We start from the raw sequence: 19607 nt of genomic DNA, 5'->3' as shown, positions 1-19607 counted from the left end.
TTACAACCTATTCCTTCCTAAGAATGACATCATAGAGAGGAGAAAAAACTCCCCCTAATCATTTGCTATGACCATGACTATAATAGTATAGTTATGGGGTATAAGAGTATAGTTAGTTTTTAACCCTGTGTTGCAGGAATTAAATATCCTTGTAACTGTGGACAATCTTTCTATAACAATGCCACAGAATCTCAAGTTCACAGAATATATTACAAAAATCCATATTATTGACTATCACATTGTTATTCTACAGGAAAGAGACTGATTTGTTCATCTAAGAGTACCATGGAATCGTAGAAAGGTTTGGGTTGAAAGGGAGCCTAAAAATCATCTAGATTCCAAACCACCTGCCATGGGACACTGCTGAAGTCCCCATCCAACCTGGCCTTGACCACTCCCAGGGATGGGGCACCAATGACTTCTCTAGACAACTGGTTCCAGTGCCTCACCTTTGTCACAGAGAATTCTCTAATTTCTTCTAACATCTAATCTAAACCTACTTCCAGTTTGAAGCCGTTCCCCCTCATCCTGTGACTACATGCTCTTACAAATAGTCCCTCTCCATCATTCCTGTAGGCTCCCTTTGGGTACTGGAAGGCTGCAATTAGGTCAGCCCAAAACCTTCTCTTTTCCAGGATGAACAATCCCAACTCTCTGTCTTTCCTCATAGGAGAGACGCTCTATTCCTCTAATCATCTTCATAGCAAGTCTTTTAGCAAAATGTAGCTTTCTTAACATCTCTTTTTTTAACAGCAGTAAATAAGTAGTTACTGTGTTTGTATAAAGCCAGCAGCGCTCTCCTAGCTTGGAGAGGCTACTCTTCTAAGAAAATTCATAAAATTCAATGCGTGTTTGTTGGTGGCCTTGACTATGAGTAAAGGCCATTTGGAAATCACTAACTCCAGGTCATCTCTACCTTCTCTGTTGCGTAGTCAGTTGGGTAATAAAACCCACAGAGACAACGAAGGCAAACAGACCTTGCCAGGTTGACATGTTCTGACACTGGATATCAGTCAAAGCAATAGGAGATAAAATTGATGGGAACAATAATGCAGCTATGAATCTGATTTTTTATTGTTGCAAAGTTTTATTGCAGTAGAGACTGAAGATTGCACCTACAACCAGGCAGCCAGTATTTTTCAGAACTGCAGACATGCTGAGAGGCAGGAAACCAGCCACAAAAAAACTAGGATGCAAGCATTGAACATAAAGTTCATTATTCTCATGTGTGCCCACAGGCAGGCCAGTAGGAATTGCTTAGGAATACAGAACCTAAAGAGACTTTCTGTACATGCATAAAATAATGCTTGGATGAGTAAATAAGTGAAGACCTCTGTGTGGAAGACATCAGTGCACGTTAGAGGAAAAACATGAAGAATCAAAGTTCTTCCAAAATCCTTTCAAGGTTCTTGTTTTCTCACATTTATTTATTTGCTGACACTATGACTTACTACACATCCTTATCATATGTATGACCTAAGCTTCTTTCTTAACTTGGGCCATGAAATACAATTATAAACACACAAAACCCCAGCAGAACTGTATTCCAAAGGCCAGGCTCTGCAACAACAGGAATACAGAAAGTACTAGCCAAGTCAAACTTATATATTATTGAGTCCTTTGGTAGCAGGGTGTGCGTGGTCTATCCAAACTTTTCCAGTGTTGGGATTTAAGAGAGAGGGGAAAAAAGTGAACCTGAACCCTGAGCAGATCTTTTAAAGGTCTAATTGTCTGATCTCTCCACTGAAACACTCACTCCTTTCAGCAATCAAATCCTGGCTTACAATTTTTTGTGTGGTGACCAAGGTTACCAAGCTGGGTCTAAGGTCTGTGTCTGTTTCCATGAAATTCAGTGTTCAGGAACAGTCCTTAGAAAATGAAACAAATTATTAGACTCTAAGAGCAGGAGCAAATAATTTAGTAAAGAACATTTTAACATAACCATTTGCCTATATCCACTTATGCTCCCTTCTCTGTTTTCAACGATTGCTTTTAGACTACAGGATTTGACGGCTGCTATGGGAAAAAACCATAATAACCATACACAGGAATATCATTTTATAGTTAAAAGAGGTGAAAGCGTACATGTGAAAACAATATCAAACCAAGAGAACCAATACTAAAAACAGTGATAAATAAAAAAGTGGAAACTACTATTGACATGTATTGAGGTACTCATTCATGGACAAAAAGTGGCAGCACTTTTCTGCATTCAGAGCCAAAGCCTTCTCTATTGAAAATTTCCCAACTCCTTATACCAGGAATCAGTTTGCTAAGTGAAGAAGAATTCAGATGCAAATAGAAGTAAATATCTTATCTATGTTCTCCTCTATTAACTGCAAGCTTTCAAAAAACTAGCACTTATACTTTCACATTCAGGCTGAGGTATTGATTGGCAAAATCTAGTTTAAAATGGACTAAATTGTCATGAAAGACTATATGGACATTTACATTGTGAACATTTCATTACTGATGACTTAATGTAACTTGATTAGTAACAGTTGTAAGTTAAACAGAAGTTAATTCTTTGCACTGAAATAGAACATTTATCTGTGGTTTACATAAGGCAGGCACTGAAGTTCTGAGGTTTCCTTTGGTGCAAAACACTGTAGATAGATATTGCCATAAAAAAGTTCATGAAAATGAAAATTTAATTCGGAAATCAGAAAATTTATTTTGTCCTCAAAGTGCAATTATTTGGTAGTGTTATGGTTAGAGGTAGTAAACACTATAAATGGGTTTGGTTTTTCTTTTTCTAGAATAGACAGTCAAAATTCTTATATCAGCACCTAGTAAGACACTAAGAATTCCATGAAATAAATACCATTTTCATGGACCTGCATAAACAATCCCTTCTATTCAAACTTCAGCTAGAAACATCATATTAGAAAAACAACTCATGGTTATTCCCATTTGTGAATTCTTGCTCATTAGTATTTAAATGCTCTAAGAGCTCACCAAATAAATTTGGACTGAAGAAGGTTTATAAAAGTAAAATAGTAGCTCTTCCAGAATAATTCCCTGAATGATTTTTTTAATTCCACAGTTAAGAATTTCTCTCTTGGTTTATCTTAATGCAGTGTGAAATAACAAGTCTACCTTCTCATATCCCTGAAAAAAAACTAAATCACATAGCTTGTAGATCACATATTTAACTCCAGAGCAGACAGCTCCCAGTGAATGGAAAAGAAACCTCCCCATTTCTCAGTTTTAGAGGAAAAAGTTTTTAAACACCGTTTCTTTGCTTTAACATTCAGATGTGCTGCCAGGAAGCTGTTCGATTATGTGCAGAACAAGACCATTACTAAAGGAGAATTGCAACTAGTCTGTAATCTGAGTTCTTTGATGTTAAGCAGACTTTTTTTGGAAGGCCTGTAATGGAAATTTTGAAGATGTACAGTGCTGTATGTAACATCTCCAGCCTTTTGAATATGAAACATATATCAGAATTTATTAATTTTGACCAGAAAAAGGCAAAGCAAGTTGCTTTTCAAAAACTAAGCCATCTTATTTTACTTTGTCTCAGTAGCAAACCCAAACAAATTTGGTTTAATTAAACCCAATCTTACAGAAAGCCAGCATAACAATGAGAATTAAGCAAACAAGAAACAAAACAAACAAACAAAAAGACAACAAAACAAGATAAGTTGATTTTCAAGGTTGGTTCATTCCAGCAGTTCAACTATTGAAAAATGTTTTGAATTTCCCGTTGAGAATACCTGAACTGAATTTCCAGCTTTGTATAAGCTTCTAATTTGTGTTATCCTTTTCTCTACCAAACAGTCCTCTAATACTTCCTGACGCAGCCCAGCGCCTTAATTGTGTCTCCCCTGATGGGGGAGGCTTTTTAGAGTCTTTGCCAGGAGTCAGAGACGAATGGGACTTTCAGCCTTCTCTTTCTTCTGTAGTTGTTTATTAAGTCTTATCAGAGAAATACAAGCTACTGTCATGACCCAGACATAGCATGAAGTAGAGAGTGCAAGAAAAGCCGAATTATCAAGATTACACAGTCTATTAAAGGTAAATCACCCAACGAAAACTTAAAACGAAAGATACTTTCACTTTTCCACCAACGTCTAGTAAATTGTCTTGTCACGTAGACAGGAACTGTGGAATTCTTTATCCAATCATCCCAAACTACTTCTACTGCAGAATATGGAGCAGTAGAAGAAGAAGAAGGTCTGGAGAACAACAATCCTCCATTTTGATGTTTTTTGCTTTTATCTACTTACTATAGTAATAAACCCAAAACCTCTAAATTTTTCACCCTGTGATTATCTTACATAGTATTCTATCACCTAGTTCACACCAGTGTAGATTCTAATGCTTCCCAGAGGGTAGGCAATTTTCTCCATGGACAAAGGTCAAAAACAGTGTTGTCCAGAACCATTCAAAACAGGCAGAGAAATATTCTCTGCATTCTGTGTTCCCACAACTTCCCCCCTGTGAAGTAACTGCCCACTTTAAATCACCTCATTCCTGTTTTATTCCTTGTAAGTTACCTGTTTTGAGCTATTTTAAGGTAAGAAATTTAACTTAGGACCAAAGTCTCAATGGAAATGCTCTCTCAAAAGAGAGGTCTTTAAGAAGCAGCCAGAACCATAAACTCGATCAAATTCACTAATAACAAACACTGGGATTAAAATCATCTCCCAGTCACAAAGTCAATTCTGTAAACCTCAAATGGGTGTAAACTGTTCTGCTGCTCTGTTTTCATCTAACCCCTCCCAGGGCCAGTGTTTTCCAGGCTAAATAGAACCAATCCCACTTTTAATCTTTTCAGGAACACGTTTTAATTATACCCATCCTACAGAAACACCACAAGCTTACTTCTTTTGGCATGCCATTGACTCAGTATTTATCCCAGACTCTTGCTGCTCCCTGTCTCAGCTGCTCAGAGAGCAGCACATGCCTACACTGAGGCCTGCCAGCTTTGCATGAACAAGGAGGAGGTGCATCTCGGTCTCTTCTCCCTGCACAGTATAAGATAAAGACCATGGGAGCTGTAACTTAGTGCAAGCAACTAAGCAGGGAGCTAGCAAATAGCACCTCAGAGTACTTGTGTGCTCTTCCTTGCTTCATTTAATATTGGACAGATTTTCACCAAAGAGCAAGTACAGCATGAGAGAACTGTTAATATATGCTAATTATACAAGTGTGCCCAGTAGTTTAATTAAAGCAGAATGTTTACAAACATTTCAATGCGCTGATGAGAAAAAAAAAAAAACCCAAGCTAACAAGGTTGCGTTTATCCAGAAAAAATGATTACAGAGTTTTCTTTAAAGAAAACATTCAGGTTTTGATTATTTGGCTCGTGTGACAAAGGATCTCTAGGAAAGTCAAGCAGAGGTGAAGTCTAAGCCTTTCATATGCTGCCTACAAGAGCAAACAGTAGGATTATTACCTGCATTTAACGGAAACTAAATGGAACTCCCAAGCTTACCAAACTTACTGTGAGGGAAGATCATCACCCTCTATGAAGTTCTTTCTCCCTTAACTGCATATCCACATAGGTCTGCACTCAATGAACAGTTTTGTGCCAAAAATGCCAAGATGTTAGCTAAATGAGTGAGAATTTATGGTAATAAAAGTTATCACATAAAATTATGAGATGGAAGATTCCATAGGCTTTCAGGTACTGAGAAACAATGAAGTATTTTAAATATATAAGCATTGATACATTTTCTTAGCGCTTGACAAAATAATGTCAACTTCTGGGACCCTCAGTTACTCTCAGCTGCTATTAAATACTAAGATTTAACAGGTATTTGAAACAAAGAGACTGTGATAATATGTAGTTGTAGGTTTTGGCATAAGAGGGAAACAATTCAACGATTTAGTGAACCCCTTTTCTTCATACATCATTCCTTAATCAATAACGGTCTTCAGAAGTAATAAGCAATATAACTTTACCTATATTCTGAACTGAAATATGCCCAAACCACAGACTGCTCAAAATTGGTATCACAAACTTTGGCCTTGCATTTATATAGAGAATTGTTAGTATATAGTATATAAAATATATGCATAGTACATGACAATTCCTTTCTGTTAGGCTTAAATATTTGGCCCACAACACAATCACCACTTTATCACAACATAAATTTGGAATAATACAAGAAGTCTTGTCTGCAATCTTTAACATAAAACTTTAATTACTTAGCACATGAAATCAATTATGATTAAAATCATGCAGATATTCAGAATGCAAAACAAAATACTTCAAATACAATTGCATGTTTAAAATCTACTCAGTCAAATATCTACTTTGAGGTAAAAACGTAAGAATATACTAAGCAATTATAACCTTAACATAAATAAACAAGTACTAGTATTTTCAGAACAAAATAATCATGGAAACAACAATTTTTAACACATATATTGATATAAGAGGTACAGCCCATCTACTCTCCTTCACAGTGTGATCCACTCATCTGATATAAATCCAAAAATACTAAAAAACTCCACACTACTAAAGCACAGCAGCCAGTTTCCCCCAACATAAGACTCCTACCTGCTTACTGCAGTGTTGGGGCAAGTTATGTGAAAAAATATACAATTTCAAAGATTAAGGGGTTTAATTACACAGCTTCCAAACAAGAACAGTGAAAGCTGCACAACCAAATCCCCACTGAATACTACAAAATGCCTTTGGCCAAAATTACAAATATAAAGAACTGAAATTCAGATCAAAAATACGTGACCAATCAACACATTTATGCTGTCACTTGCATGCACAAAAGCAGACCAGTTCTGTGTTTGTGCACCTCAGTGTATTTTTATTTGGGGTTGTGTAAGTAACTGTGTAAAGAATCATGTCACTGCAGAGGGTCCAACTGCATACTCAGATTCAAAATGACCACAGGCCTCCTCTAAATCACATAATTTCCCCAGATGACAGTGGTCTCTCACATTTCTCTAACTTTCAAGAAGAAAAAAATTCATATTTAATTTCATCACAAGTAGTACAACTAGAATACAAATAAGAACATTCTATCATAGTCTGCAGCAGCTGAGATTTGCATCTCCTGAACTGATTCACTCATATGAGCAACAATACAAGGAAAATGACATAAAAACTAGAATATAAATATTATACTGCACTATGAAACACTACAAATAGAACGTACAAAAATTATATTAGGGCATTAATTATCTGTAAACCTATTAAAAAGAACACCTTAATACAGTTTGCAAGGTAAACATAACCTACAGTCTAAGTTTTCAAATGGCTGTTTGTCAGTGCAGCATAGAACATTTCCATAGTGCAAATCTTACCAACTGTATGAAAGATACTGTCCCCTTCAGAAAATGCTCCTTCCCCCACCCCCCTCAAAACAACGAGTCACAAAGTCCTATCTCATTTCACATTTAGTATAAGATGTGGTTTGAAACATACTAACATACAGAAGCTTAATTTTAATATTGAAAAACGTTTGAATAATGTTGAGAAATTAAAATAAAAAAGTTAGATATGTTATAGCTGGAAGACATGAAATCCAAAAATATGATCCCTGGAAATGAGGAAATAAAAAGACACTGATATCTCCTTTCTTTGATCTTTTGGAAACATACTGTATGACAGTACAGCAGGGTCCCTGGGCTGTACAACAACCGTAAGGTTACTTTAATTGCTGAAGAATCACAGTGTTAAGTATATCTGCTTCTTGCAGCGTCAGGCTTTCATCCGTTAGCTCTTTATTTGGAAAGGTAGTCACAAGAACAAAATCCGTTGTTGCAAAAGCTGGACGGGACTGGATAATGAAATCTCGAATATGCTTAATCCTGTGAAAAGGATATGGATATGAAAACTCTGTATGATTCCATCTGACATATATCTCTGAACATTAAGATGATCAGAGAACACAAAACCATCAAGCAGACTAAACCAATAAGTAAGTTCTAGATTTCACATTTCTTTTTGATCCAGATAACTAATGATTGTAGCCTACAATTTTTTGACTCTTGCATAAAAAAAACCCTGAAAAATTATAGTGAATGTTGCTTGTTTTCTCAAGGAATAGAAACAAAATTTGTAACATGGAATTATATTGCAAACTGATACATAACACAGGAAGCCAAGTAATTTCAACATCACTGTCAAAAGTTTCATTAATTAGTATATTCCAAAAAAGGTGAAATTATTAATGGAAGAGAGAATCTTAAAATATATGGTCAAAGTGAAGAGAAAGTAGGGGGGAATTACTAATGCACTTCAAAAGCAAGAGGTTTCTCCTACTCTCACTTGGCAGTAAACTTCTGAACAAGAGTTAATAAAACAATCACATCAACAAGAATAATTTAATTTTATAAGACACAGATTAAAAAAAAGTACTTTAGAGATAAAATCCTGAAATTTGAGGTTTTTCTATTAAGACACTAAGATGAGAATAAATCTGTGAAGATGTTTTGTGATTAAGTTGGCAAATATACTGCAGCCAAATAAGCAGGGATTTCAGCTTTCTACCAGTCTTCAAGGCCTATGACATAAGTTATGCACTTTAGCAGCTGATTTTGATCATATTTATGTCAAAGATAACCATAAAGATTCACAGTCAAGAGAAAGTTAATAATGATTAAAATAAGCTCATGTCAACACAACCTTGGTTGTTACAGATGTTACTGGCAAGTTTACCACTTCTACACTTTCAGGCAGACAGAAGAACACACAACTCAGCTACAGAGGCTCTCAATAAGCCCCATGGTTTGTCTCAGTCACTTCTCCAGCAGCTGCTGTGAAGAAAGGATCTGAGCCTGTACTCTTAGGATATATTATCAGGTCAAAAGTATCAAAAAATATTGCTACTGGCATCTCACCTAAAATTTCCTCATTGTAGTCTGTGTACACTGTCAGGTAAAAAAAGCTACACATCATCCTTATTCTGAGCCAGGAGGAAAAAAAGGAAACAGATGAGCTATCCATGTAACAACATTAACATGGAATTGGGTCCATGGTAACACCATCTCCAAGTCAGGATTCAAGTTGCAGCCATGTTCTAACACAATTGTGCAGATTTCAAATCAAGGCTGACTTTTAACACTGTTTAAGCATGGATAGAACTGCTGCCCAAATCTCTGCCCTCTGCCCAAAGTTCTCTCAGCCACACAGTGGAGAGTGGAGCTTTGCAGAACCTTGCACTAACACAACCTCTTAGACAAATAAATGGGGTTGGCCAACACCATTTGTGGCACTGCCCCAACAGTGTCAATAAAATTGGTGGCAAGCTCTAATCAGCAAAGCTACTAACAAATCTAAAACCTCCATCATGTTCACACATTGCCAGTTCTTAGGAGATGACCACCCAAAACAAAAAGTAGGTTCTCAGTATTATGTCCAACCCACATGCTGGAATTGCAAACAAGCATAAAGTGTCTATATACCCTTCTGCATATGGGCTGCCATCTACACTTATATCTGTGACATGTTTTGTCACAGCCTCGAGTATAACAAGGTAGAAAGCTGGAATTCTTGATTATGGGCCACAGGATTTCTCTGCCCATAGTGTGGACTATATTCCAATTGAGACTATACTCCACACTTCGTAATGAAGTGCTTTCACAGTGTTTCCCAAGTCATCCACCTGGTCCTCCCAAGGAGGGCCCAGGGCTGGGATGACTACATAGTGGGGCTATCCAGATTTCAGTTGTCCTGGGAAGAGTTACGGCTTGTATTATGTCGTTAAAAAAAATCAAAGGACATAATTGGTTATAAAAGTTTGTATAAAAGTTGCAGTTATCAAATATATTGTGTTTCCAAGTACAGAATTTTTGACAGTCAGTTTATCATACATCCATGTAATGAAAGTGACACAGAACTATACACTTCAGCAAGGCTGGTATTTCCCCCATTTTGATGTCTTGCTGAGACTCATTTAATGACAAAACACAAACTTATCGAAATAGTTAATGTTACCTGCGTTGATGCAGAATCAATTTACCTGTGTGTTTGATTAAATCTTTGTATTAATCGGCTTCCATCTGCTAATCTAATTTGAATTTTAGTTGCTGGCATGGAATCATCAATCAGAACAGGTGCATTAAGAATGGATTTCTCCTCCTCCTCTGGGGAAGAAGGTGTGCTGACTATTTCAGGTGTAAGGCTATAGGATTGGAAAAAACCAAACCAGATGTTACTAACAGAACCATGACAAAGTAGTCTGAAATTTTCAGTCACAGGAATGAAACAGCATATGAATACAGAGCACAGAACAGAGATTCTAGCTTTTTTCACCTTCCAAGTTTTTGCCCTTCGCCACTGAAAGCTTTGAATCGCAGTCTGGGCTTCACATATTCCTGTTCTTGGTGATCTTCCATACCCAAATTAACCTGGCCACCATGAACAAGTCGCTGCAGTTCCACAGGAATTTCCCTTAATTACAAAAATAAAAATTTTCCAATTACATCGTGGACTGCAAAAAAAAATTATCCAAAAAGTACACACACAGTATGAGTCAATAGTACTATTATGTCTACTTTGAAAGTCACGTTTAATTATTTTATGAATTGATTTCATCCTAAATGAAGAAAAAAAAAAAGTGAATTGACAGTCAAAACCTAGAACATACTTACATCTGAATCACAGAATGAGCTAGGAAAAAAATATCAATACAAAAGCTGTTGTAACAAGTACCATTCAGAGTTAAACCCTCAAAGGAACCAAAGTATTCCAAATTTTTAAGTGCCCCATGCATCTGGTGACAAATACAAACCATATTTTATGGGTTCAGGCAAAGAAGAAGTCTGGAACTTTTAATAAGCATGTGGAGAAAGCATTTTACTTCACTCCAAAGACATACCTCAAAAGGTTTTTAACTTTAACATTTTAACATTTTAACTCACCCTCTTTTAACAGACTCAAGAAACTGAGCATTTGTTGGATCTGAATAGGATCTCAACTCGCCATCATCTAAACTGAATCCATTTCTCCACAGTTTCAGCAAAATTTGAACCTATGAAGCAAAACCAGTGAAATAAAAAAGTGAAGAAAGACAAATAAGGTAGTACAATTTCATACAGACTAGTTATAGAAGTTTTGATCTATACTTAACAGATTTTGTACCAGACGACAGAAAGAAGGCAAATGACAAAATAAGAACAATACATTGCACTGTACCTGTCACTGTTAGATTCTTTTTGAAAAATCCCAATAGTTATAGACTACTATCTTCTTCTAGACCACTTTCCTACCTTGGGAAAAAGAATCTCTTAATCTGCTATCCATGACAAAGTATGACATAGTGAGGGTAGTGATCTTTGCAGTGTTCTAGTTACTTTCAAAAGCAGTAAACATTTTTATTGATAAATTAAGAAATAAACCCATAAAATTACAAATTACTGCTGATAAATCTGTTACAGCAAAACCTACACTTTCCTCAAATGCTGAGCTCCAACAAGCTGAAAGTAGCTCCATTAAGTTCAAATGCTAAGAATTCTGGAAACCAGCTCCCTTTGCTCCCTTCTTATTTTGCTACATCCTACATGAAAGGTCCAGCCAGGACGTTTCAGCTTCAAAACCTGCACTTCTCTTCCTTCTAAGTGCTTTGCCATCCAGCAAAACTAGACTTTCCTAGCCAGTAAAACTGGCTTCCCTTAGAAAACTAATTCTGCTCCCAGTTATGGTAAGTCCACTGCAACAAGATTCTGGCTGGCTACAGCTGGCTGTTACTTGGAGAGTAGAACGATTACTGAAGAGCAGAAGTAGAAGCTGTTACTGAAGTTAGCAGCTCCTTGTGTGGCACGACAGCACCCCCTAGCCGGAACCACATCCTCTGGGCCTTAGTAATTTCTTGGGTTTGTTTCTAGACAAGCTGAAGATTTGCTTTAGCCATTCACAAAAATAGCAAAGTGCAGAGAACTTTGTTTTTCCCCACCCTCTCCTTCACACCCTGGTTTTTAAGTGATAGGAAAGAAAGGCCTCTAACCTGCTGCTTCACCTTTCCTAGAATACATCCATGCACTCCAGTCTGAGACTGGCTTTTTAAAAAGCCACAAGAAGAATCCATTCCCAGAAGGATTAAAATGTTAGCATAACTAAGAGAATCCAAGACAACACCTGATGGAAAGTAACTGAAAAGGAGGTGTGCTAAGAATTTTAAAGTAATTTACATTTGACAATTCCATAATGGAGGCCTTAGGGGATACCCAATGAACATCTGTTCTCTATGGACACTTCAACAATTTCTACTGAGCACGTATCTAATATTTAGATATTATTTTTTCCTCATAGACATAGTTACTGTAATACTGGCATTTCAAACTGTAAACATGATTAAGCAGGCCTCTGTTAGAGGTTTTGTTTTCTGCTATAAATTTTACTTACATCCTGATTTTCTCCATATATGTATTCAGAGTGCTTTTGTGATGAGTCACCCAATCTGTATCCACCACCAGAAAATGACTGAAAAAAATACATAGAAAAGCTTATAAAACATTTCTCTGAAACAGTTTATTAAAATTCTTACCTGGGTGAAAAAAAAAAAAAGCCATCCACAAGCTTGCTTCTGCAATAAAAAGCAAGTACTGTTCTATCATGTATTTTCTAAGTGGAAAATTGTATCTAGCAGCCATAATCAGGCTAAGCAAGCTTTGTGTGACACATTTCAGCTTCTGTTCTGTATACTTTTTCAAACATAAGAATCATAGAATACTTCAGTTTGGAAGAGACCTTTAAAGGTCACCAACTGCTCCCCTGTTGACAAGCAACTTCATCATGTTGCTCAGAGTCTGGTCCCACCTGACCTTGAATGTTTCCAGGAATGGGGCATCCACCACCTCCCTGAGCAACCTGTTTCAGTGCTTTACCACACTCATGGTAAAGAATGTCTCTCTTATATCCTCTTTTATGTACCCTCTTTTAGTTTAAAACCTTTACCCCTTGTCCTACCAAAACTGGCCCTGCTAAAAAATCTATCCCCATCTTTCTTATAGGCCCCCTTTAACTACTGGAAGGCTGCAATAAGGTCTCCCCAGACCCTTGTCTTCTCCAGGGTGAACAGTCCCAACTCTCTCAGGCTTTCCTCATAGGACAGATGCTCCATTCCTCTGATTACTTTTGTGGCCTTCCTCTGGACTCACTCTAACAGGTCCATGCCCTTCTTGTGCTGTGGACCCCAGAGCTGGATAAAGCACTTCAAGTGGGGTCTCACCAGAGTGGAGTAGAGGGGCAGAATCACCTTCCTCATCCTGGTGCCCACACTTCTTATGATGCAGCCCAGGACATGTTTGGGCTGTGAATACACACTGCTGGGTCATGTCCAACTTTTCATCCACCAGTACCCCCAAGCCCTTCTCCAGAGCTGTTCTCACTTCCTACATTCTCCAGCCTGTGTTGATCCTGGGGGTTGCCCTGATGCAGATGCAGGACCCTGCACCTGGCATTGTTGACCTGATGAGGCTCCCATGAGCCCACTTCTCCAGCTTGTCCAGGTCCCTCTGGATGGCATCCCAGACTTCAGGCACATCAACTGCAACACTCAGCCTGGTGCCACCTGCAGACTTGCTGAGGGTGTGCTCGACCCCACTGTCTGTGTTACTGATGAAGACATTAAACAGCACTGGTCCCTCTATGGATACCTTGTCACCATCCTCCATATGGACACTTAACTGTTGACCACTACTCTCTAGGAGCAATGCTACAGGTAAGAGATTTTGATTTGGGATGCAAATTTAGTCTGGATTCTTATTGAATCAAATGTAATTGAAAACAAAGCATGTAATTCCAGTTCATGATGATTTCTAATGATTTCCTCTGAAATAGTGTGGTTCTTTTCCTTTATTTTCTAGAGCAAGCTATTTGAGCACAGACAATATAAACCTGTGTTGAGCAAATCTGCTATTCACAAATCACAGAAAGGGGCACTTGCTCTCCTGTGGTTTTATGAATTTTAGAGACACAAATGTAAAGAGAGATCAAAACATCTCTTAACTTTTACCTTAGCTTTACTGAAATCACCAGATGCTCTCGAGGCTTCATCTAATGGGACAGCCCCATGTTCTTTTGCTTCCTTGAAGAGTTCAGCAACAATTTTACTCGGATTATTGGAAGCCCCAGAAATCTGTAATCCTCTATATTCTGAGTCACCTGAATAAAATCTTTAGAATAGTAATGCACATAAGCAACAATGCTTTAAATGACAAGCACAATTTTTCTCTTTCCATCAGAAGAAAAAAAATTAATGAACAAAGAGACAAATTTGGCACAAAACCTTTTCATTCTGATAAATGTTTCACTTGGTTCTGACCTTCCCAACAATCCAAGCAGCACTACACTAAAGACATTTGACTAACAAAGAACCAAGGTGCCTTCTGGAGCAGATCCCAGAGATTAGGGGGCAAAGCTGTAAGTTTTAAGTGAACACAGTCCTGATGCAGCCGAGCACCTTATGTGGCTGTCACCTATTCCCAGAAAGACTGATTTCCTTAGGCGTGTCCTGTGCATGGGACTGTGTCTGGACTGGATAGAATATAAATTCACAGCTAACACCACCTTAGCAGAACAAGTATAAAACTATTCTTGGAAAACCGGAACAGTGCTACAATTTGATTTTTTAATTCAAACATCTAGCATACTTCCCTTCCTGACAGTATCAGAAATGGAAATTTTCTAATAAATTTAATTAACCTTTCAAGGCATTTTAAAACCAGCAGAAACTGTTGTGAAAGCTAATTTGTAGGTGTTTTCTTCACCACAGCACCATTACTAGGTCTTGAAGACAAACTGTTGAACTACAAATAATTCTGTTCAAAACTGTATCTGTTTGATTATAAGGATCAAGATATTCCTCGAGAATTATCTTGAGAAAGGCACTATAATCTCTAAATACTAATGAAATAGATGCTATAAAAATATCTGTATATAAATCAAAACCTGTCAAATCTGTTTTGTCTTTGATTACAGGAAGCATTAATAATTAATAAATGCCTTCTACTTTCCTCAACTTTTACCCTTAACCACTTGGGGTAAGGCAAGTCAATTAATCCATGTGAAACTATCTCCAAGACCAACGATTTTATAATGTGTTGATTCCACCATATTTTACAATTACCAAAACACAGTATTGGGTATGAAGGTACTGTACATTCATACTGTTTTTATAATGCCACATAATTGTCAATCCCTAAGTAACATGTCCCCTTTGTACATAAATCTGTATTTATTACCCCAACTACCATTTATATGGAAAATCTTTAATTTTTAGATCTGAAAGAAAAATAGTGGTAAGGAGATGAAACAGCAATTCTTATCAGAATTTGTATTCAAGAAAGAAAGGAAGTACTCAAATATTTGAGCAATAGATACACAGAACAATTCAGGATACTCGAGAAAGGCAAAAAAGGTTTTGAGTACAAGTGTAAGTTACAACCTTTGCAACAATACAGGTTAAGGCATCTACAGGTCCTACATCACTCCAGTCAGATTCTACTAAATATAATTTTATGACAAGAGTGTACAGCTAACACCCTAATAAGTCCCCTAGCTCTTTGCAGGACAGACCTAGCTCACACGCATTTTGAAAAAACAGGACGGAGCACAGTGCGAATGTGACACAAACCCCAACTACTTTCACAATTGTTAAATTATTTTTTCCATTTTGTTTTAAAAATACCTTTGGTTTTCTTTGTCATCGCTCATGCTTCTCTCTGGTTTTCTCAGCCTTTTAAGAGAATCCAGTTTAAGACTGCCAAGAGAATAAAAAAAAACATTTGAGGATGACTGGCACATAAACTTCATATCTAACTTCTGAAGCTACTTATTTTTCAAAAACTTAGGATATCAAGTTGTGTTTTTTGGTTTTTGGGGTTTCGGTTGGTTTTTTGGGTTTGGTTTGTTTTTTGTTTTTGTTTTTTGCCAAAGTACACAGCCATGAATGCTTCTCAGTGAATAAGCAGGAAAGGGCACATGTATGGCAGAGTCATTTTGCATTAACAGTTGGACTGCATGGTCACAATAGGCCTATTCCAACTGAACTATTCTATGTTAGCATAGAAGAGCAGCACTGTTTCCATGCAATTAATGCACTGCTCATCTGAGAGCAAACTGAAGTCTACTAATTCATCTCTTCCTTCTCACACAGATTGCAGAATGAATGCCAACAAATAACAAGTATTTGCCAACTATCACACTGAAGTGTTTGAGATACAGTATTGCAGCTTTTCCTTTGACTGGGAGTAGGAAGTTTTAACTTTATGATATGTATTGGTAAATGGAGCTATTTGCTTTATTCGTAAACTTTTTTCCTATGTAGCTGGTTAGTCATCTTAGGTGGTTTCACCAAAAGAAACAAAAAACCTCAAAACCCCCACACTTCCAAGTGTTGCACGCTCTGCTAAAAATCTCTCTTCCTGAAGAGATCTGCATTTGCAGTGCACCTGAAGCATGACTGGTGACTAAGATCTTTTCTGTTGCTTGACCTCCTTAAACACAGAGATCCATATTGGCAGCAGTGATTGAAAAACAAGACACATACAAGACATGCCATGCATGGCATCACTGTTAGTAATGTTATAAAGACGTCTTTAAATTATTTTTTAAAAATAATTAAAAACTGGAAAGATTGTTTTATTTAAAAAATACAAGACTACACTGAATCTTCAAATGTTATGTGAACTGCAAACACTGTAGGTTAGCAAAAGCTGGACTGAAATATAGGTATGTGTCTTTCCTTCCACCTGCCCAACCCAGAAAAATTCATTAAGAAGCCCTTCTTACTTCTGTCACCCCAATAGGAGCCTACTAAGGAACCTACAAAAAAATTTTAGAATCATTATTTGCCTCATCAGACACTGACATAAATAAAACCCTGAAAGCAGCTCACTTGCCAAGTTTCACACAAGCTGCCGCTTTGCTGAACTTTGAAGAAGCAAAGAACTGCAGTAATTTTCTGATACAGCAAATTTCCAAATTCTGTCTGTGTAAAGAAAGAGCAACACAGCATTTTGCTTATCTTATATGAAGTGGGGTTAAAGTGTTTTGAAATACCTGGAATACCAATTAGTACAAAGGCTCCTAAATAAATAAATTTAAAAAGCATTCTGAGAAGACAGACAATACATTATTGCAGGGACTCACAATTTTTGATTCTGACTTGCTGTAGATTGCTTTTTATACAAAGAGGGGATCAAGTAAGAATGACAAAGTTTTTTTAGCTAATACGACACCTATCCACACATTTCTGAAAAACAAAACACGTATTACCTCTGTGATACCTTTGGGTTACTGGTCTTTGTAGCTGCTGGCTTGTCAGAACACAATGACTGCCTTTTAGCTTCATCTTCATATAACTCTGCCAAGGCCAGCTGTAGGAAACAGAATTCTTTTTTGTAAGTCTGTAACTCTAGAACTACATATAGAATAGAAATAAGACAAAAAAGAATGTGAAATATGCATCTCTCCAGAAAATTAGAAACATCAACATGAGGAACCCAAACTAAAATTCAACTTCCTTTCTGTTTTATGGAACAAAAAACCAAACTACACAATGCTTAAATGCCATTATGACTTGGAACTTGTACTCTTCTATCCTTTGGTTTCCACTACTTCACTGGCTATGTACAGCCTGTATTAGATTCAGTCATGAGAGTAAATACACACAAAGATATTAAGCATCAGCTCATTAATGGGAACAAATTGAAATAAAGCATCTAGCTAACCCTCTGATAGAAAACAATAATAAATTCTACAAACATTTTACATAGAAATGTAAAAACATAATTCAAATAAGCTTGTATTGGGATGAAGAACAAATTCAGCCTAGCTGGCTTGCATTCAAGACATCACTCCACAAATACTTAAAAAAACCCCAACAACTTTTTCACAAAGATCCCTGAAATGCAGCCATTATCACTGGCAAGTCCATTCTTAGAAAGTTATGCAAGGGACCTGCAATGTCCTTTCAACAATCTTTCTTTCGCTCTGCATAATACTCTACTTTGTCAAATCATCCTTAGTTTTGTCCCCAAACCATTCTGTTCACACTATGCAACTGACATTAACATTTTATCATACACACCAGAAAAGGTAGTAGGCTAAAATTTCATTACAGTTTTATGTAGAAGGAATACACATTAAAAGAAAATGAAACATCATCTGTCCTTGAAAACACACTGCTAGGAACACAGGGTGCTAATCCCATATTATTTTTTGTTGTTTCTATAATATTGTGAGGTATTTTCTGCAGAGAAAAAAAATACATATGAGGAATTATAGCCATTAAAAAAATTAAATTGAGTAAAGACAGCCAAAAAAAAAAAACCAAAACCAAACCTGCTGAAGGCCTCCATTCTCTCGGAGGATAGAAGAAAATACCTTTCAGATACGCAAAGCTGATGGGTAAGTCATAGACAACACACCCCATTACCATCCCTAATCCAAGGACTGAGGGATGCTGAGAGAGCATAGATGGGCATAGCCAGGCTTCTGTGCTTTCCTCGTAACCCATCTCTTTTGGTGGCACCACAAATCAAGTACAGACCCAGGAGGGTACTTCCTTGGGGTTTAACACTTTATCAGTAGGCAGCTACCCAAGATGCCAGTCTGCTTCAGCTAACTAAGACCTTGTGAACCAAAAGTATCAACATAGACTTTATTACTGTTACATATGGAAATAATAATAAAGCAATCCCAATACAACAGTAACACTGGAGAAGAGAAAGCTCCACAGAGACCTCACTGGGGGCTTTCAGTACTTAAAAGGGGCTTAGAAAAAAACAGGGAGAGAGACTTTTTACATAGGCATAGTGATAGGACAAGGCAGAATGATTTTAAACTACAAGAGGAGAGATTTAGATTAGGTATTAGGAAGAAATTCTTTACTCAGAGGGGAGTGAGGCATCAGAACAGGTTTACCAGAGAAGTTGTGGATGCCCCATCCCTGGGAGTGTTCAAGGCCAGGCTGGATGGGGCTCTGAGCAACCTGGTCTAGTGGACGGTGTCCCTTTCCATGGCATAGAGGCTGGAACTACATGATCTTTAAGGTCCCTTCCAACTCAAAGCACCCTATGACTGCAGCAAAAATAATCCGAAAAAGAACCTATGAAAATTCCAAATAGTAACCAAGAAAAAAAACTATGCCCATCTTTCTCTGTTAATTATGTATAATTAAACAGAATAGGGGAAGTTTCAGTTACTAAGTTTTACCTGTTTTCCAATCAATTTCTCGTTAAAATATTTCAAACCTACAAAAAGTGTCAAATCACATGCAAAAAAAGGAATACTGCTAAAAGGGTTTGTAATTAAGCATTTAAGTACCAATGCTGAATTATATTTGTGATCACACTCTACTTTTCCCACATGCACCCGGGAAAAGGTCTTGTCCTTAGTCTTATACCGCATCTACGGAGACTGACACTTTCATGCGGGACAAGACATTCCTATCAAATAATCAAGGAATGCAATGACACTGAAATAGCTTCAAGAACAGTTAAAACACAGCTGGTGAAGTGTCGGGAGAGTCCTTCCCGTTCCTTGGAGAACTGAGCACCCGCCGTTTCCTAAGGGGCCTAGTTCTCTTCCACAGGCATCCTTCCCTTCCCAGCCTCAAAAGGGGCGTGGGAGCTGAAGGAAGAAAAGACGACTGTGCTCAGAGGGCACGTCGGGGCAGCCCCGGCAA

At 37.4% G+C, this 19607-nt stretch overlaps 1 protein-coding gene across 1 annotated transcript; it reads right to left on the bottom strand.

Moving 5' to 3' along the window:
• Positions 1-6128: 6128 nt before the first annotated feature.
• On the bottom strand, positions 6129-17430 carry UBXN2B (UBX domain protein 2B; the record flags this gene model as incomplete). The annotated part of the gene is made up of 8 exons (XM_017727401.1): positions 6129-7785; positions 9939-10100; positions 10232-10369; positions 10840-10949; positions 12320-12397; positions 13932-14091; positions 15606-15677; positions 17195-17430. Coding segments are annotated over 8 exons (1119 nt in total), but the record flags the coding sequence as incomplete, so codon positions are not given.
• Positions 17431-19607: the final 2177 nt, after the last annotated feature.

Source organism: Corvus brachyrhynchos, unplaced genomic scaffold (genome assembly GCF_000691975.1).
Source record: "Corvus brachyrhynchos isolate BGI_N302 unplaced genomic scaffold, ASM69197v1 scaffold60, whole genome shotgun sequence".
NCBI classification, from domain to species: Eukaryota; Metazoa; Chordata; class Aves; order Passeriformes; family Corvidae; genus Corvus; species Corvus brachyrhynchos.
The sequence above is the reverse complement of the archived record's forward strand: the minus strand, read 5'-3'. Positions and strand labels throughout refer to the sequence as shown.